Here is a 21,569-nt window from a genome sequence, read left to right on the forward strand (position 1 = left end):
GGCGATCTCGAACATAAAAAATATATATAATTTTAAAAAGACAGAAGACCCTTCTAAGAGAGAAAATGAAATACGAACAACCACGCTCTCGTTGTAATAGATCGAATTTTGGCTTGGATTACTTAGTGTTGCGCGCCTAGGAGCGCAAGGCGCTTTGGGATGTTCCAATTCCAGAGGCTTTCTCCGATCAAAGTCGGATCAAATGAAAATAGTGGTTTATATCTATAACCACAGAAGGATTCTGAATATGATGCAGAGGCTCACCAAAAATAGGGAATTACATAGGTCTTGTGTTACAAGGTTCAACACAATTCTACACCATTCAGAGCATTCATGAGAACTGGCATCATCTCTAAGAGCTATTTGTTTCTGAATAATGGAGGAAGAGTGACTTTGCCAAGAAAGCCATCAGAAAAAGAATTGAAAGAATAATAGTTAAGCAAGAGTTTTGGGACAATATTTATCTTGCTTGTCATGTACTGGCACCATTGGTTGATGTGGTTCGGTTGGTTGACACGGAGGAGAAGCCGTGTATGGGTTATATATACGATGCTACGGAAAGAGCAAAAGATCAAATGAAGAAGAACTTGACCAACACTATTCACGAGAGATTGATCACTAGAGTGTGGTCTATGATTCAAGCATGGTGGAGTAACCAACTTCATCATCCTTTGCATGCAGGTATACTTTATAAAACATTGTTATGTTTTATTTAATTTTAAAGTTAATACAATTATTGGCATTAACTTTTAGTAAATTTGTAGCCGGATGTTACCTCAACCCGCCATCTATTATGCACAAGATTCAGAATTTGAGAATAATAGATACATAAAGACGGGACTATATGAGGCAATTGACCGACTTATGCGTGATGAAGAAAGAAATGATACTTTAAGGATGAAACTTAATCAACATGTCGAGTCATTAGGACAATTTGGATCTACGACTGCCATAAGTAATAGAGCTAAAGTTGAACTATGTAAGTATGATAATCAATATAATATTATATATAGATATATACATTCATATTCAAAAGTTTATGTATGTGTTTATTATTAACTTAATACATCTTTAGATGTATGGTGGCGTTCTTATGGCATTGACACACCTGTGCTCCAACAATTTGCGATTAGTGTTTTCTCCTTGTGAGCGGAATTGACCTGCATTTGGTCATGTAAATTTTCTTGGTTATGGAAAATGTATTAGCTCAAATGCAACTCTAATTCAAGTGATGATTTTTAAATTTAAAAATTATCATTCCAGTTGCACTCTAAGAAGAGAAACTGTCTTTTGTAAAAGAAGTTGAATGATCTTGTATTCATTCAATATAACAAAAGACTAGAGAGGCGCTACAAATCTCTTAGGAATAACAAATTTTTAGATCCTATTTTCTTGAGAGATGTGGAAGAAAATGAAGATTGGATGGTTCCAACCGACGTTGAGCTGCAAGAGTTTGTGGATGTAAGAGATGGCCTCCTTTGGTCAGAAATACGAGAAGCAATGGGAGGTAATGAACAAGTTGGGCCAAGTACAAGAAGTAAAATGGAGCACTATAGGGATGATGATCAGGAACATGTTGGAGATGTCTAAATGCCTTATATGCTAATAAGTAAACATATTAAGAAGTTATACATATATACTAATAAGTTCTAAATGCCTTATAATATGGGGAAATGTCATATAAATATACTCATAACGAATATGCTCGTAATTAACATTTTAAGAATTGAGGTAAAAATATATATAATATCAATTTAAAGAAAATAAAATATTTGCTTTTTATACAAGTTATTCTAAAAAATTTATTATAGTTAAGATTATTTAGGGGTGTTTTTAGGGGGTACTAAGAGATAAGGAATGAAAATGATACTGAAAAGTATGGTTTGGTTTAATATAATATAATGGCACATTATATCAAACCCATTAATTTTCAATTGATCATGTGCAATGTTGTAATCCTGTCATTCCTTTATCTGATTTCCTTGATCCTTCATCTGGCTGGGCTGTTGATAGAGTCCCCTTGAATCAATGCATTAATTTGACGTCAAGGCTAAACCTCGTCACGACTGTTGTCATAGTCAACAAGGTTTCCAGATTCGAATCAGCTTACCATTGCCCAACCAAAGTCTAGCCCCTGTCGGACTCGTGCTGAGAACTTCGGGATAAAGTCCAACGGCTGGAATAGCTTGGTTCGGTACTTTTGGAATGGTGTAATTCGTCCATTCATTCCGCTCAACCTCTTTTCACATACCGTTGCTCCACCTCTCTCAATGTAACCACTCGATCTTTGGCAAAGGAAAGGGAAGAACGCGGTCCTTGAAATCGTAATGTGGATGAGTTCTACCGTTTTTCTTCATATCAAAATCATGGGTGAGTTTTAATTTTCTTCTCCAAGTTGGTTTTTCTTCTCGATTACTAGAAAGCAGTTTTCTTAAATGGGTTTCCAAAATTAGATCTCTTCAAACTTTCATTCTTATTGCTTATAACAACGGTAAAATAGAAATATTATAAAATTTAAAAAACATTGTATGAATTATTGATTCATACTTAATGTCTTAAAGAGCATCTCCAACAGTTATTCATGATTACTCCAAAATGAAGAAAAATGTTATAATCTAAACTACATCTAATTTCAACAGTTTCTTCATTTTAAGGATTTCAACATTAGTTATTTCATTGATTATATGAAAAAAGTTGTTGTACCTTATTGTTAATGTCTGTGGTATTATAGGTCACAAGGTCAAATCTTTTTGACTTGTTTTTAATGTCTTTTGGTAACAACACCAGGCGGTGGGTCGAGACTCTAGCCTTATGAGCCATAGCCTTTTCCAAGGCTTGAACGGAAATCTCTCTCTCTCTCTCTCTATATATATATATATATAGAGGAGCGATCAAATAAAAACCGTCCTCATTTGTAAAAACCGTACAAACCACCTTCATACGTCGATTTTATTGTTTAATCTTATGAAATTTTTTTATGAAATTGTTTAATCTTGTGAAATTGTTTCATATAATACTTTTTTTGATGAATTTGTTTCATATATGGTTATGAAATTATTTCATATAATATTTAATGAAATTTTAATGAAACTGTTTCATGTATTTCTTTAAAATTAAAATAATGAAGATGATAATATCCATGATTAACACCCTCCACAATAAAAATGGTTAATCAACCTCTCATAATTACAAAAAAATAAACAAAATGAAAAATTATGATTGGTTGAATAAGATTTTCACGGTTTTTTACAAATTGAGTGGTTTTTATTTGAACGCTCCCCAATATATATATATATATATATATATATATAGTTATCTATATACATATACACATTTTCTATTATTATTCTGATATAAGACCATATACAAGTAAGTCATATACGAAAAACAAAAAACTAAAAGACAAAAAAAACGTAACGCCTAATAAAAAAGTACAAAACAGATCATGGCATGCCATAAGTATAAGATGACGTTAGAGACGAGTCTTACGCCACGATGCATCATGATGGCTACTGTCACGCCTCTGTTAGAATAATAATTTTTAACAAAACCTAGTTTCTACGATTAATATTTATTTTATATTATATCAATTATTACGTGGAAAAAATGTAGATCCGGCTTTGAAAAGAACTTTGGTGATTTGAAGAATCTGCCATCAATATCTAAAAGAATATAAAAAATGAGAAGCAGCCTATTTATGTTTGGTTATTACAGTTAGTCAGGCTTGTCTCTATGATGTCTAAGTTTCATCAGCCATCCCCTTTGATCTTCTTAACTTGCTAGCTGGGAAATGTAGTCTGGCCATAAGGGGACGTGGTGCACGTGTCTTCTGGTCAAATCCCCTCACACAAACAAACCCTGAAATATAAGATTAGTCAAAACTGAGGTGGGATCAATGATTTAAGAATTCTACAACAGATTTCTTTCTCCTAACAGCTTATTTGTTGGCTGGCTTAATAATTGCATGGCCTAGTGGATATGATGCTTAGGGAGTTTGGGTGCTGTGAAAGTCTCATGGAGACTTCTATTAAACTTTGGAAGACCTATCTTTGCTTGTTTTCAAGTTGCAAACATATAGAAGTAAATACTTTGTTCATTGCCTACCAAAACTTAGCAACGTTCCCCTCTATAATTAGCGATTAAGATCTGATATCATTTGTAACGCCCCATAATCCAAAGCAGTTGGCTAACCCAATAACCTCCAAATCAACCTAAGTGAGAGTTATTGGTAGTCCACAACTTTGTGCTTATAAGGAGCTCACAAGTCTACCTTTCTATCGGGATGGAAAGGGTTGTCATAAACTCCCCCACTTAAATTCTCAATGTCCTCGTTAGACCTTTCAAGCATCCTCTTCTTGTTAATCGACGATGTGGGATTCACCTAAGATGTTACAAATGGTATCAGAGTACCATCACAAGATGGTAGTGCAAACCTCATCGAGCATGATGAGTCCCTGGTCTGTTACTAGATTTTGCATAACAAAATTGGTGTGTGCTTATGGTCTAGTCCTATTACCACTGTCTTCTTTTGTTCATCTTTGGGCTGCTGGTATGTCTGAGAAATTAGTGGAACAAACTGGAATGTAAGTGAATGAGGATTGATATCTCTACATACCTCGCCAGAAGCAATATTGAATACCTTCTGTTGTCAGGCCTGATAGATAAAAGTTGTCATGTAAAAATGTGGTATTGTTAGAATTGTCTGATATGAGCTTACACTGATATTATGCTAGCCAAACTTATCTCCTTTTACCTTTGAATATTGTCGGTATTGAAGTTCCAAAGTACACTGTTCTTCTTGGTAAATTCCATAACCAAGATCTGGGGACATCAATTGGGTTAAGGCTAGAATCATGATCCGCAAACACCTGCATCTCAATGACAGTTTTATTGAGAACAACATAATTACATCCTCCCCACCAGAATTGAAAGGAAGAGCTAGAGGGAACTTAAATTCGTCAGGCCTTCCCAGAATCCTCCTTGTAGTCGGTGATGTGGGATTCACCTGAAATGTTACAAACACCCCTCCCCTCGAGGACTCATCATGCTTGATGAAGTTTCCCCCCACCATCCCGATGGTACAAGGATCTGCTCGAATACCAACTTGTAACAACACCCTACTTTCTATAGCCGAGTGTCAGCATTTTGAATTACCTCATTAACTTGGAAGTATGTACCGTTGAGTGGGAAGCTCCCTCTCATAGCAGTTCGACATGGTATCTATTCATGATGTGAATTTAGGATCAGAGTCAGACGTACAGGTTCTATATGTGCAAGCATTTATGTTCAATTTAGTCATATAGCATTACTGTACTTTATACTCACCAACAGTGTTCCTCTAATGGTTTGAGAATTTGCTTCTCGGATGCTGTTGCACGAGAAACATGTTTCTTTGTGACATAATGTACCAGATTCTTCGGAGCTACACCTTACTCCTGGTGGCTGAATTGATTCTGCAGTTTCACCTGATAGAAAGAGCAAGAAGTGGGCATATAACTAGATTATCAATCACAAAGCCAAAATAGACTTGCATCCCAGGAGGGTTGCACACACATTAATAGTTGCAATCATGATTTTGGAACATCTATGAAGCGTTACCAGGGGTCCAAATTGCAAGGAGGTATGAGCAAGGATCATCAGGCTCTCGCTTGTCCAGCTGAAATTTAGAGAACATTTGTTGAGAAACAGATTTACTGAAACTGCCAGGTGTATTCTCCAAAAGGTATGCTTACCCCTTCCAAGAGAGGATGTGAATCTGGAAGCTCGTAGCTGTAACATTGATGTGAAAGAAGTCGTTAGAACTCATGATACCCCTAAAGGCGCCACCATGTTCCTTGACGAACTACCCTGCTTTTGTAATTAGTTGTTGCATAAAGGTAAATTTTTCCCAATCTCTTCACACTTGTCTTACATGTTTGCTCTATGTATTACAAGCCAATTTCTGAATGTGGTGAATTTTTTGCCTCAAGTTTTATTTTGAGCATCTAGTGAACTCCAACATCGATCTTGCCTACTATCTGGATGTAAACCTCAATTTAAATTGTATAAACATAAAAGCTACTGTTCTTAGTACTAGTAATTGTTTAAATCATTTTGTAACCAATTAATATGTTTCAGTTATCAACAAATAAGTACTTTGTACAGTTATCTTCCCTTTTATGTTATATATGTATTCAATATCAGAAAAGGACATAATAAAGAATTAGAATAAGCATCTACTTACACTTGGTGCTCTGTTCTTAGCTGGCTCACATTTTTAAGTTTAGGTGCGGGGATCGAGGCAGCTTCTGATGCTAAGGCAACCAAGGCCCTTGACATGTCACCTTCTGCAAGTTCCATATTATTTTCCATGTAAGTCTGCAAGTTCTGAGTAAATGCTTCCATGTTGAGTTTGATCATTGGAATTTCTTCAGGATCTTCACAGAAGTCCTCTATATCAGATTCTTGCTGAATCTTTTCCGGCTCTGGTGTTGCTGGTACCTCAACTATGGGCTCTGGTGTTGCTGGTTCTTCAATAACAGGGTCGTGATTTTGGACTTGGGACTGTTGGTGCAGACAGTGATTATCTAGAGGTAGAGTTAAGTGGAGTTGACTGGTGATCCTTGTAGGGCTTTGATCAGGGATTTTGTTTTCTGTTGCACTCACTATACTTCTCTCTTCAGGTGCTGGCAGCGCAAGCCTTGCACTGCAATGAAAATACTGTTAGTTATGCAATGAGCCATTTTTTATTGTTATGCTTTCTTGTTGTTGAGGCATAAACTACTGTTGTCCAAAGGCATCAAAAGCCACATGTCAAACTCATGATACATGATTTTTGGTTAACAATATATACTAATTTCTATCATATGATGTGACGTCATCTCATTGTGTGGTTCCGCCATAATGGTGCATCCTTAGGTTGACTTGAGTTTTTTGTCAGGAAAGAGGAGGCTACAAGTTTCACGGTGCTCGTCCTGTGAGTTGTGTGGACGTGGGGTTGTGAAAACTGAGAAGACCTGCATCTTAAAAGTGTAAAAAAGAGAAATGTTGGATCTCCTGGTGGAAGACCCAAGGTTCATAAGAAATTTTGCTTGAACCTTGCAAATGCACTTGCAAAATGTCTGCATTCTCCTCTCATTGGACATGCATTGCAATTTGGTTTGTTCTTCGTACAGAAAACCTGCAAAAGTTATGAACTTATGTTGGCACCAATTAGGAAGACACCTTATGTTTCTTGTGTATATGGTTTTACCTTCCCAAAAGTAATCATCTGGTAATGTAATTCATACCTGTCAATCATGCAACAAAATTAGCAAAAATGATTTAGTTTAATATGTTCATCTATTTAACCTCGAACATATGTGCATGAACAACAATGTTTATATTTGTCGTGGTAATGCATGAGAAAGTTTGGCTTACAAACTAAAGGGACATTGGTCTAGCGGTACCCGGTAAACCCACCTTCTTATAGGTCAGCGGTTCCAGTCTCACCAATGGTGAGAAGTGTGTGTTAGTTTAATTTTACGTATATAAATATATATATATATATATATAGGTGAGTTATTATGCAACCCTTTATATTTGTACAACCAATACAACTCAATCTCTACCATCCATTTAATTCGATGAATATGTGATTTCATAAAAGTTTTGATTGTTTCCTATATTAATCATAATTAATGAACTCTAGTCATCTTCCATAAATATTTAAATCATAATAAATAAATTCTCATCATTTCCATAAATATCTCAATTGATTGGGTTGCATTGATTGTACAAATGAACATGGTTGCATTTGAAATATATACTTTAAAAAAAGAAATTGACTTACAAAGTTCTTTGGTCGAGCTTGCAGAGTCGTGGCCACAGATACTTTTGGATCGACTCCAAAACTGGATACCTGAGTACAAATGTAAGTGTTAGCTTTTCTGTCACAATTCTGAAGGTTTTCATAAGCAGCTAACTGGAGGTTTGATGCTCACAATTCTAGAAGATGCAACTGAAGAGACTCGGGAAGTGGTTGCAAGGGTACCCATCCAAGCCTTACAGCTATGCGTCCCACATTTGTGTCAACCTAGTTGAAGGCATACCAGATACTTAAAGCTGAATGTTGCAATAGCTTAATAGAATAATGCTTTCTTTGTGATTGTAATTCTTACCGGAAAAGCAAGATGATGAAGTGTCAGTAGCCGTACACACTCCACACTTTTTAAGCCCAAACCCCTAAAACTTAGCAGATACTCCCTAAGACCAAACAGTGTCAGTGCTACTATTGGTTGCGGATATAATGAATTTTCTTATGAGACAGGACCTATCAACATTATAGTGAAGTTATGCAATGAAACAAATATTATATAGTTGATCGTGCTTTGTCTTACTTGGCTTTGTCAGGTGGAACGTCTCTTAACCATTCAAGATCAATGCTTCCATGGTCTCTTACAAGTCGATTCAGAAAGTCCTGTGTAGATTTTTTTAGTAAGGACTTCAAAGCTGTAGCCAGCATTTGAAACGGGGATGCCACTTGTCAATTTCAAAATACTTATTATAAATGACATATGGGTACCTTAATCCTCTCTGCAAGCATATTGTTCATACCCCTATCCTTGATGGTATCGGCAATCTCATTAACATCTGCACACCTTACTGCTTCATAATCCAATGAATCCTTAGTGTTCGGTGTTGTTTCCCTCTTATGATTTACTTGTGCGCCTATTCTCAGACTATCCCAATTAGGTTTAATCTTTTTTGCTTTTCTGGTTTTCCCCTTCTTTACTTCAGCACTACCCTCGTTGATACCGCTTGCTGTTGTTTGAAGATTGCCATGTTCATTCGAATTTGACTCAACAATCTTATGTGCAGTCTCTCTTGAATTATCTGTCATGTTGTTGCTTTCAGTGACTTCTGAAATCTCTGCTGAACAATTTTCTATATCAAGAGCTTTCTGTGCATTGCAATTATTCTCATGAGCGTGTTGATTGGTGACAATAATTGAATTCTCTGATATCGTCCGACTTTGAAGGGTGTTGCAGGATATGGGTGTTTCTTGGAAGCTTCTTGTCCTGACCATTTCAACTGTAGCTTGGCTTGCAGATTCTGCTGATATTTCGCTCTGTTCACTTGCACACTTCTCTTCAGGTTTGTTGTCGATAATTATTCTTTCTTCTCTCAGCTCAATATATTCAGCTTCTAGAGCTGCTGAACCATGGGCAGTTTGCAACTCATGATCTTTGGGAGGAATTCTGAGTCCTGAAGTAATATGGTCATGAGATATGCCCTCATTCTGTTCAGGCGAGTTATTTATACTTCCTAATTTATCTTGCCCAATCCTCTTATTAGATGGCTTGTGTGCTTGCTCTTGACTATAAACTTCATGTAACTTTGTGGATGCAAAAGAAGTGAACATTTCAGAAATTATGGGTTTAGATGCATCCAGTGGTTCTGATTGAGAGTTCCTCACCAACCAAGATCCTAATCTTTCAGCAGTATCAACAATTGAAGATTGTACAGAGTTTGGACATGTATCAACTGAGTTCTGTGGAGAGACTAAATCATCAACTCCTCTGTTTTCTTGTGTAAAACTTTCTAAGATTCCAGAGTCGTTTCTAGATATCTCTAGAACCTCACCACTCAATATATCCTTCAACCTGACACTACGTTCATTGCTGTTCACAACTTCTTTTTCTTCATATGAATCAGCATCCTGCAGCATTATAGAACCATGATCTTGAGCTGGTTGCTGATTTGAATTCCCTTCATGCCATCTGATGGTTTCTTCTAAATCCAATTGGCATGGTTCTTTGACAGATATGCTCGATTTGTCATCCTGAAGTGGTTCATTGCTGCTCTTTGACTTGAGGGGATATCTGGCAGCAAGATTCATGAATGCCGAACTGCAAAAAGGTAAACAAATATATTCAGTGTTACGAATTCCTAATTAGTTAATATAGTATATATATGCTACCTGGAGAGATGATCTGATACATTCTGGGTAAGGAAAACTCCAATGACAGAGTCTACAACAGACCCTTTCCACCGCGAGAAACGTCTGTCCCCTGCAAAAATTGCATTTTGGTGTTAACATATACAAAGGCTTTGTGTGACAAACTAGGGGGTAGGTTGGCTGAAAAGCTAGTTGTTGGCTAATAAACTAGTTGTGAGCCTATAAACTAGTCATGTTTGGTAAAAATTAGCTAATAAGGTAAATGACAATGTAAAATGTTAATAGCACATGTTGAAAAATTAGTTGGAAAAATATAAGGGACATTATTGGAAAAAGTGGAAAAAAGCCCCCGGAGCTCATTGAAACGCTACTTGAAGTGGCTTTTCAAAAAGCTAACTTATGACTAACCTCTTCAATAAGCTCAAAAAATAAGCTGTCTTATGGTTGCCAAACATGGTGAAAGTCCTGCTGAGGTATGATTGTAAAATTTGTACAAGCTTTTGTTGGTTGTAGATGGTATCTTGTTTATGTAAAGGATACCTCACCTTGAACAAGGTGCATTCTTGCGATGAACGAAGCCGCTCTTCCACTGAATACATTTCGTTCTTCTTCCCACCATTTTTCTTTATCTTCATCTGTCCCATCTATTCCTTTACTGTTTATATCTTCCAACAGAAGCCTCCACACTCTGCTTGTCTCATCATCAAGGTCGACTTTAGGGCGTGGCTTTCTTCTTCTTAGTTGATAGGAGCCTTCAAAAGGAACAACACTTTTGTCTTGTTTATATAAAACAAGTGCATTCTTCTCCCGGTATCTCGTTGAGTACGGGACAAGTGCATGCTGGTCTTGTTCCACCATTCGATTGTTGAGGCTCATACTCTCAAATTGGTTTATGAGTGCATCGATATCATATGGGTTTCTCCATCTTAAACTTGGATGAAAACCTGCATATGAAGAAAAAGGCATTACTTGGTTTACGTGACAGGTTATTTAGGAGAATAACCTTCTGGCAGATTCTTTTCAAATGCATGACCTTCTGACAATTTTTGAGGCATTCTTGTTTTAGGAAAGAGTCATTCTTCTGTTAAACAGCGACACTCTTAAATGTGTCATAAAGTCGTGCATTTAAAAACCTGTAAAAGTAGACTTTTACAAGGAAGCTACCTGTATAGTTCTTGAGGAACCAGTGATTATGATACGAAGAGGAGGGCACGATATATTTTCTCTTGGTTCGTTTCTTTGTTGCTATACTTGCACTAAAGTCGGCTGAAAGGGCTTCCATGCAGGTATGATGTTGACATAAAGCTTTACTAGCTGATTTTTTACCCTCTATCATTCCAGCAAATGAAGCCAAGTCACGCATCCGTTTTACACCCTTGCTTCTCTTCTTTCTAAAACTTTCCACATGACCAAATGCCAACATATGCTTGTAAGACTGCTGAAAGTTTAGGCCATACACTGTTGATGTTTCAGGAAAGCTGCGGTTATTGTATTCTGGCGACCAAATGGAAGAAACTGCCCTGAATGTGACTGAACTCTGACACTTTTCGGTTCTCTTTTTCTTGTAAATTGCTGGAAAGTTTGTAATCATTGATAGATATGCCTCCAAAGAGTTGTTGCAACGGTTTCCCAATCCATTTTCGTCACCTGAACATTCTCGCTTTGACCCCCTTGTTTCTTGACCATCCTCGTTAAAACATCCACTTGTACTGCAGTTAGAATCATTATCATGAGCTTTTCGTGAGAAACTTAAATTACGTTTTGCTCTCATACTCATGGGATTCACGTCTTTTGCCAGTCTCTCATGTCTTAGCTCAGACTTGTTTGGGGTTATAGGGCTTAACATTGTCATCTGATCCGTTAAGAATTCTTTATCACACATTAACTCGATTTCTGTCTTCTTTTTTATCCCCTGAAGTTCTGTATGCAAATTCTGCTCTTCTTCAAAGTTGATCTTTCTCCTACAGGAATTCCTAGTTTTCGGAAGTGAAGCTTCGCTTGTGGGTGTTTCTGTGGATCTTTCAGACATAATCTTTCTGACATACTTCCTCTTTCCAGTTGAGGAACCATCGGGTTGTGGGGGGGTCGACTTTTTAGCACTTTTGGGTTTACTTTCTATAACCACTTTTGGTCTGTGCTTTCTTCTTCTTTGTTTTGGCTGTGGCGTTTTCTTCGGATTAAAATCATCACTCAATTCTTCTTCAAAGTCTCCATTTACCTCCTCCAACTGCATAGAAATAGTGTCTTGTGATTGTTCGAGAATCAGCTGTGGCTGTTCGGGATCAGACCTTTCATTGTCCTGCTTATCAGCAGCTTCATCTGTACTTCCATCTTCATCTAAATTTATTATATCAGACACCACCTGTCGATGGTCTACCCTTCTGGTTATCTTTGGTGTTACCGGTGATAATTGGGACGAGATGCCTGTGATCAACTGTGGGTCTGTTGCTATCGGTGGTGAATTTAGATCAAACAAATACCTCGTTCGTTCATGCTGCCTGTCTGCATAGTCATGTCATGCTAAGTTTGTTATCGAAAACCGATGATCATGAATCACTTTGCACAAAAAAACCAAAAAGATTCAAGTATTCTTCAGAAGTTGAAAACCGATACTTCTTTTACTAGATGTTTTGTATTTGTTCGAGTCGAAACAACAAACGTTAAGGCTGTGTTTTGTAAACTAGTTGATAAAGTTAGTTGTTAGCTAATAAGTCGGATGTTAGCTGATAATCTAGTTGGTAAGTTAGTCATGTTTGTGTTATAAAAATTAGATGAGAAGTCAGATAACGATATAAAATGACATGTTTTTTGGTCATTTATGTTATACAAGGGACTTAAATCAAGAAAGGTGAAAAAAAGCTCTAAACCTCATCGAAAAACCATCTAAAATAGTTTGTCAAGAGGCCAACTTATAGCTTATTAGATGGAACTTATTCTACAAGCTTAAAAAAGCTAGTTTATGGTTGAGGAACGTGACTTAAAACACATTCATCCATGGTTCTAACAAAAAGCATCGACAACATTTTTTTCGCAAATTCACTAGGAATAAAAATATGTTGTCCCCTCTATGACCACCAATCGTGTGAGTCCAATTCATCCGTTTATTGAAGGGAATGAAAAAATAAATTAAATAAATTTATATTAAATAATATCTAAAGTATTTTGTCAAAAAATTAGCTTATGACAATATAAATACGATATTTATCGAATAAAAATATTTTATCCCCAAACTTTCGGTCCACCAAACAATTCATTTATTGAGAAGGAGTGAAAAAATGAATTTAATAAATTTATATTAAATAAAATAATAACATGTATTCGAATAATTGATGGGACATAGAAGGAATTCTTATTAGACCTTTGTCACTTACATTGTTGTGAATCAGATATGAAACTCATTCCACCTTCGTGATTCTGATTCTGATTCCGATTCTGAAAATGCATATTTACTTCACTTTTTGTGGTGATTGCTGCATCTGCGAGTGCAAGTAGATCACTACAAGGAATAGTATTCCACATATTATTCATCAAAAATCTGCCATCATACATTCCTCCAGTATTCCTTTCAAAAACTGCATCTTCTAAACCAAAACTCCTTGTTCCAATCCCGAATGTGGCTTTGTTAAATCGATTATCGGGTCCGTTTTCGAAGTTCATTTTCGGGTTTGAAGAATCTGCATTTGCAATTGCAATTGCAGGGGTAGCTGGAGCCCAACAAACCTCAACTGGGTGGTAACCTTGGAATGAACAATCTCTCTCTATATTCATTTGTGAATGGTAGGGAGAATATGGTAAATTACCAACTTTTCCTTCTTCCCCTGCTGTTTATGATGTTAAACAGAAGGGGGGAAATGCTTCAGCTTTTACAGTGTTAACATCTTAATAATCGACCCCCTTTTTCAGACATTCTGCAGAAACAGAAATTGGCAGAAATATTAACAGCAAATAAATTATATTAAAATTATTCACCAAATAATTCATGGGTTCATGCAAAAAAATCTTGGTTTCTTTTAAACAAATAAACATGAACTAATAGCATTCCCATAACGATGGTGTTTTTCTAAAATAAAACTTTGTTGTTCAGCATCTTGAACTAGCCTTCTTTTAGTGTTCATCTGCGCCTGACCCCGAGATGTAGATCGCCACTAAGATCAAACAAATTCTTTTATGTAAAAATCCAAGAAAAAACTACATTTCTACTCATGAACAAATTTATAAAAAAATGCAAGAATTATTTTTTTATTTTTCATTTAAAATATCTAGTTCTTATTTAAGCTCATATATATATATATATATATATGTATATATATATATGTATATATATATATGTATATATATATATGTATATATATATATATGTATATATATATGTATATGTATATGTATGTGTGTGTGTGTTATATTAACATTTTAACTTCAAATTTTAAGAAAGTATTCTGTAGGTACCAATAATTTGACAATAAACTTGTAAAAGTATATGTTAAAAATAAAATTTGTAAAGACGAAAGCGAAATTCATTTTGGGGAGGAAGTGTTGGTCAAATTCACACCAAAGCAGCTCCTTCAACCAACAGATCTCTCCAGAAAACCACTTACACTGTGAAACGAAGGTTGCAAAAATCCGACGATCAAATCAATTGAAAAGAAACACAAATTGAAGAAGTAAAACACACAATTTACTCGTAGTTTAAGTGAAAATCTGAACGAATGCCGGAAAGATGAAGTTCGGCGAGAAAAGCTGTTAACCTTGTTGATCGGAGTTGTGAAGTGAAGCTGATATCCAATTGAGTCGGCGATCGGCGGCCAAATTAGGAAGCAGAGTGTATGCGTGTGTGACCAGAGAGAAGAGAGAGAGAGAGAGAGAGAAGTAAGGATAAAACACAGTAGAAGAGAAGTGTCTTTTTTATTCATGGCGTCTTTTTCTGTATTACTTTCTACAACAACGTTTTTTTAATGGGTTCGTTGAAAATAAGCAGTTTTTTTATTCAATCTCGTGCTTTCTTCAAAGTTTATGTGTTCTTTTTTGTTCTATTTTTTACTGTAATATTGTATTTGATAAACTAATTGTTAAGTTAAATGTTGGTTGATGAATTAGATAATACAGTAGTTATGTTTGGTAAAACATTTAGTTAATAAACTGGATGAGAGGGGTGGGTACTGTTAGAGACATAAAATTAATTAGAATTGGAGAACTGTCTACAGTGCACGACATTTGGTATATTCATCAGGAATATAAACATATTATTATGAATGTGTGATTCATGATGAATAACGCTTCTATATTTACCGTAAATATGTCATTTATGATGAATGTTTATCATGAAATAAAGATATATGATGCGTACATTCAATTTTGGGTTCGTAACAAAACTATCCTTCTGGATGACGATAAAAAAATAGGAACATGTTGAAAAATATTAAACTTTATGATATAAAAAGCATAATTGAAAAACAAAAAAAAAATTAGACAATCAGTTTATCGGGTTCGTTGAAAATCTATCTAAAGTAGGTTTTCATAAAACTATCTTGTATATCTATACCATATTATAAATCATTTGACAGAAACTCTTAAAAACTATTTTTTATGCATGAAATATTGTTTATTGATGCATATTACTTAAAATTCAAGATTACAAGTAATTTTGTGTAAGTACAACATGATAAACATCTATTTTAAATATAGAAAATCTAAAATATAATTAAGATAATCATTGAGTTCTAACAGAATGTTTAATTATTATCTTTATAAAGATTATATTATTAAACCAAAAATAAATTACTTTGTTATTCAATCTAAATTAAATTATAGTAAAAATTGAATTAAAGAAGTTACACCAAACAAACAAGAACTATTGCATAGTTAATTTGATACTAATCTCGATTTATTTTATTCAAATTTTATGGTATCTTCAAATTTATATTTTATTTAACAAAAAAAAACTCTTAAAATCGTATTATCTAGATAGGAACAGAATAAATTAAACATTAAAATGGAGATTATCTTCGCTGCATTGCACGAGTACCTTTCTAGTTAATTTATAATTTATCAGATAAAATATTTTCAATAAATATATGAAATAAGCTACTTTATTTATGGTGGTCCAATATGTGTTAGAATTTTATAAACTACGAAGCATCCGGTTGTTTATGTCCAATTTGCAAACAAATGTAATAAAAAAGCAACACCTTAAATAAAAATTGAATTGGTTGTTGCCCTATAATTTCACAAAATAATAATAAATGATTAAAATAAATAAATAAAAGTGGAATCTTTCTAAGTTGTTCATATCATGCCAAATGAACATTATTTTTTTAATTATTATTCTCATGGTATTCACAATTTTAATTTCATTAATTTATTATAACATCTTAAATATATATTTTTTAAAGTCGCATTTAAAATAGAGAAAGTAGAAAACAAAATAAAAAATATTTCAAACTTGAAGAACGTTCCAAAAATGATTATCATAAAAAAATAATCATTTCTTTATTATATTTAAGAAAGAGTAATAATATTTTATTAAATGTATTAAATATTTTAATAATATAATAAATGTTGTAATCTATATTATATTATAAAATATTTGACAAAAACTTTTAAAAACGATTTTTTATGTACGAGCTACTGTTTATTGATACATATTACTTAAAATTTAATATTACAAGTAAATTGTGCATAAGTACAACTTATTAAAGCTCCATACTTGAATTCGTCTAACTAACTGCAGATAAACATAATCAAATATTAGATAAACATCTCATTTTAAATATAAAAAATATAAAATATAATTAGACTAATCATTAATAACAACAGAATACTTAGTTATTATCTTTATAAAAAATTATATTATTAAACCTAAATTAAATTTCGTTGTTACTAAACTTAATTAAATTATAATATAAAAATTTAATTAAGAAAATTACACCAAAACACAAGAACTTTTAAAAAGATTAATTTAATACTGATATCGATATATATATTTTTTTTAAATTTTATGATATTTTTAAACTTATATTTTATTCAAAAATAAAAACATTATCACTTTCTCAAAACCACATAAAACTAATGTTTACTTAAAATTCACGATTACAAGTAAATTATGCAAAAATACAACTTATTAAATCTCGATGTTTAAATTCGTATAATTAATTGCGGATAAACATAATCAAATAGAGGATAAACATCTTACTTTAAAATATAAAAAATCTGAAATATAATTAAGACAATTATCGAGTTCTAACAAAATAATTAATTATTATCTATATAAGAAAATTATATTATTAAACCAAATATAAATTACTTCGTTATTGTACCTAAATTAAATTATAATAAAAAAAATTGAATTAAAAAATTACACAAAAATGAGGAAATTTAAATAGTTAATTTGATACGAATATCGATATATTTTTGTTATGCATAAAGTACTGTATATTGATGCATATTACTTAAAATTCAAGATTATAAGTAAATTATGCATAAGTAAAACTTATTAAAGCTCGATGTTTGAATTCGTATAACTAACTGCGGATAAACATAATCAAATAGAGAATAAACATCTCATTTTAAAATCTAAAAAATCTAAAATATAATTGGAATAATTATTTAGTTCTAACAAAATAAATAATTATTATCTTTATAAGAAAATTATATTATTAAACCAAATACAAATTAATTCGTTATTGTACCTAAATTAAATTATAAAAAAATTGAATTAAAAAATTACACAAAAAAATGAGGAACTTTAAATAGTTAATTTGATACTAACATCGATATATTTTTGTCAAATTTTTATGATATCTTCAAACTTATATTTTATTCAAAAATAAAAATATCATCGATTTCTCAAAATCACATAAGACCATATTATAACATTGACTTATATAAAGAATAAAATAAATTATTAACATCAAGATGTATCTCGCTCCATTGCACGAGTACCTTTCTAGTCTTCAAAATAGAGAATCTATTAGAGTTGAATATAACTTTTTGGAGATTTTGCATTTTGATCCTCCATTTTAAATAAATTATAGGGAATTTGTTGAAGATGCTCTAAGATTCGAACCTACCCTTTTATTTTTACATATCTTAATCAAACAAAAATTTCTTTCCAAACGTACGTATCGGACTATATATGAGATGATTTCACCAAGTAGGGGTCGTCTACCGAACGCTATCTAGATAAATGCTTACCGAGTTACTTACCTTACCGTATGATCATGACTGATTATCTTACTAGTAAATTTTACAATAATGAGTATGAATGGTAGCTAACAAACTAATAATTTTTACCATACTAGGTAAAGTATTTCGAGTGTTGCTACAACCACCAAAAAAATTCTATTCAACGCACAATGCTATATTTTTCCAAAAGTGTCGGCACAAAAATGCCCCTACGATAACCAATGCTCCACTCAACCCTTGGACTCCTGCTGCTATACGATCCTGATATACATTTCATTTCAAGAAAAAAGTGTTAGACTAACGTCTAGTGAGATCAAACAGTTATTGAATAAAACTATAAAAGGTTAAAACTAGAAATATTGCTTTAGTCGATACATTATATATATATTCAAATCATAATTACCCTCAGAAGGGTATAAAACCTCAAAAGATGACGGGGGAGATCGGATTTACCACCGATAGTGACGGAACACATAAGTAAGCCACAGTTTAATGTTATATAAGCATCACTTATGGATAACCAAGTTAGCAAGCTCAACTTTTCGAGTCTTTTGCTTGTGGAGTCAGCAAGTTCAACTACTCAAGTTTTTACCTTTAAAACTACATGATCCAGTTTAAGCTAATTCACTTAGAAATTACACTATGTTGGTCATTGACTAATGTCTGACTCCAAGAGTCCACACCTTATCGTCTATTAAGACCCAATATCCATTTCAAGTTACAAGTAGAGCATATCATCCCAAACATATAATAAAACCGACTTCTATGCCTATAGATCTATTGCATTCTAGTCATATAAACATATCTTATAGATATCTCAAACTTTGCCAAATATATAGAGAATTTGTATACCAATAATCATCTAGTGGGTAAATTCCCCATTTTATCAACAAGTTCCCAAACATATGAACATTATAGTTTAAGTTCCAAAAATTCATCAAGATTTACAAATAATCATTTCTCAAGTATTTATGACCATTCCCCACACTTGTTTTTATCAAAAATATAAAATCCTCCAAATTCCCAATTTTCACCTAGTTGGTCCAAAATAAACAAAATGTGAATTATAAGAAATAAATTTTTTAAGAAACTAAAATCGATTATTTTAACATGTATATGGTTTAATAAAAGTGTAGGATGAACTCCCAATTCTAGGTTTTAGATAAAAACCTAGAAATCACCAAAAGCCTTGAAATGAAGATGAGAGGTTGAATCTTGAACTCTAGACTTGGATTTATAATTTTGATGAAGAAATCTACCTCGAATCTTGATGGAAGTCACCTTAAATACAATAGATCTTAGGATTAAAAGTGGTAAGTGAAGAGGAGTGATGAGAGAAAAAAGTATGGAGTAAATGAGGAGGGAGATGGGGGAAAACCGGGTGTATTTACAACAAGTGACTCGTGTGGGTTCCATGCGGGTTTACCCGCATTGGAGTCGCCCTTGTGCCTTCTTTACCTGGCACAAACAGCGCCAAATGCGACTTCTAAGCAGGTCTATCGCATTGGGGTCTCTTGCGATCTTCGAATCTGGCACAAACAGTGCCAGATGCGACCTTAATGCGAGTTTAGCCGCATGACTCCTGCATTTCTCACTGTTCCTCATCCTGCAACCCATTTTCTTTAGCTTAAAACACCACCAAGCATCCCACACCTAAGATGCTCAAAGGAAAACGAATTTAATACATCAGAAAAGGGAATACAGATAAATTCTAACCTTATCAAGATAACTAAATTTCGTGTGTTACAATCCTCCCAACCTTGAAATTGATTTTGTCCTCCAAATCACAATCTAAACAAAAAAGGTTAGGGTATCACCTCTCCATGTCTTATTTCGCTTCCCACGTCACATTTGACCTTTGTGTTTCTTCCATTGGACTTTGACCATACTGATTTCTATATGACGTTACATCTTGGACTTTCTTTCTAAGATTTCTTCCGGCTCTTCTACACGACGATTATTCTCATCCACACGAATCTTCAAGAGGGGAATCATACCCTCTTCTTTTGCCGAACACTTCCGCAGGTAGCACACATGGAAAATGTTATGAGTTCCGTGCATTTCGGGTGGCTATTCCAACTTGTAGGCTTGGAGTCTCACTCTACTCAAGATTTTGAATGGTCCAAGGAAACAAGGACTAAGCTTCCCATGCTTCTCAAACCATATAATACCTTTCCAAGAGGACACCTTTAACATCACACGGTCGCCCATTTGGAACTCTATCGCTCTTCTCTTCTTGTCGGCATAACACTTTTGTCGATTTTGAGCAGCCTTCAAACACTCATAAATACCCTTCACTTTATCGGTCGTTTCTTGGACGATCTTAGGTCTGGAGAATTGTTTCTCACCCGCTTCAGCCAACATAGCGGAGTGTTGGTCCCAAATGGATCTACAAAAGTTTTAAAGGTAACAGTTTATAGAGTGAGGGGAATGAATACAAACACACAATTTCACTTTTTAAATTCGTTTATTGATAAAAGAAGGTCAATATAGAATTTATAGATTGTTGCGGAAGAAGATAATGTTAAGACCTAATCTAAACAATCTAAGAAACACACAGTTTGCACAGAAGGAGATAAGAACAAGAGAGAAGAGAGTTAGAAGAAGGTGCTTGCTGAGAAGAGGAGTCATCTCATCTATTATACCCATTCCATTTAATGCAAGTCAGAGGGTACAAGCCACATGACAAATTTCTAGTGGAGAGCTTGTCATTTGTTTTCAAATATGTAGGTTTTTTGCCACATATGAACAGTTGGCTTTCACAAAGTTGTTAAGCACGTCTGGAGACAATAAAGTAACTCTGTATGTGTAGTTTTCTGTGTGAAGTATAGAGTTGTCCGTTTTGTGCAAAAGGGTAAGACAAAAGCTAATCTTCTAGACCAAGATTCCTTTGATTATTGACACTGATTCATCTCAAAAGATTCTTCAATATTTACTGAGTCTTGCTCAAATTTTACACTTCGATTTAGCCATTCTTATTATAACTGAATCCACTTCAGATCACGAACTGCTATGTCTCTATCTTCAACTACTTCTTTGACACCGTTGAAGGTTCATTTTGAGTAAGTTTTTGTCTTTGGGGAATACTTGTTCTTTGAGAAGTTTATAATACATGTTCAGCAATCACTGAGCCGACTTAGAGATGATCACTGAGACTAAACAGAAGTAGAACAAGCATATTTCACTAAGTATAGAAGGTCATCATTAAATCACTGACAGAGTTTGGATCAACAATCTCCCCCTATTTGATGATGACGAATGGTCGGTTATATTTCACACCTTTAGACTAATGAAATTAGGCCACAAAGCAAGTATACAATACGTCCTAACGTCGTCTTTCCAAGTAATAAAGTGGTACAAGTATCGGATTATCGTCCACAGGGATTGTAGCCAAAGTTAGATTAGAGTCCAATGAAAGAGATGATTTCAGATGACGATTTTGAAGACTTTTGTTTGATTTTAAGGTGAT

The 21,569-nt window shown here is 33.9% G+C and overlaps 1 protein-coding gene across 2 annotated transcripts; it reads right to left on the reverse strand.

Moving 5' to 3' along the window:
* Positions 1 to 3,619: 3,619 nt before the first annotated feature.
* LOC112509691 (protein ROS1-like) lies at positions 3,620 to 14,820 on the reverse strand. Of its 2 annotated transcripts, XM_025114793.1 has the most exons (21): positions 14,665 to 14,818; positions 13,720 to 13,827; positions 13,291 to 13,395; positions 11,084 to 12,421; positions 10,465 to 10,863; positions 9,941 to 10,031; positions 8,543 to 9,869; positions 8,358 to 8,437; positions 8,139 to 8,223; positions 7,962 to 8,053; positions 7,811 to 7,879; positions 7,232 to 7,268; positions 7,077 to 7,159; positions 6,224 to 6,685; positions 5,733 to 5,769; positions 5,599 to 5,656; positions 5,326 to 5,465; positions 5,155 to 5,220; positions 4,754 to 4,868; positions 4,616 to 4,654; positions 3,620 to 3,858 (listed from the first exon to the last, which is right to left on the reverse strand). In XM_025114793.1, the coding sequence occupies exons 3-21, from the start codon at positions 13,361 to 13,363 to the stop codon at positions 3,740 to 3,742; spliced, it is 4,710 nt and encodes a 1,569-aa protein (XP_024970561.1). In that variant the 5' UTR covers positions 13,364 to 13,395; positions 13,720 to 13,827; positions 14,665 to 14,818; the 3' UTR covers positions 3,620 to 3,739. The 2 variants fall into 2 exon arrangements, with proteins under 2 accessions (XP_024970561.1, XP_024970552.1); XM_025114784.1 differs by having other exon boundaries at positions 13,291 to 13,827; positions 14,665 to 14,820.
* Positions 14,821 to 21,569: the final 6,749 nt, after the last annotated feature.

The sequence above is a fragment of the Cynara cardunculus genome (assembly GCF_001531365.2).
Source record: "Cynara cardunculus var. scolymus isolate 2C chromosome LG 1, CcrdV1, whole genome shotgun sequence".
NCBI classification, from domain to species: Eukaryota; Viridiplantae; Streptophyta; class Magnoliopsida; order Asterales; family Asteraceae; genus Cynara; species Cynara cardunculus.

What these genes read in the sequence shown, in the direction of transcription:
- LOC112509691 (XM_025114784.1), bottom strand. Translation starts at nt 13,687, where the DNA reads ATGAATATAGAGAGAGATTGTTCATTCCAAGGTTACCACCCAGTTGAG. An exon ending in CATACTTCCAAGTTAATGAG is followed by an intron (nt 4,869 to 5,154) that starts GTAATTCAAAAT and finishes ATTGAGATGCAG; the next exon opens with GTGTTTGCGGATCATGATTC. An exon ending in AATACCGACAATATTCAAAG is followed by an intron (nt 4,655 to 4,753) that starts GTAAAAGGAGAT and finishes TTTATCTATCAG; the next exon opens with GCCTGACAACAGAAGGTATT.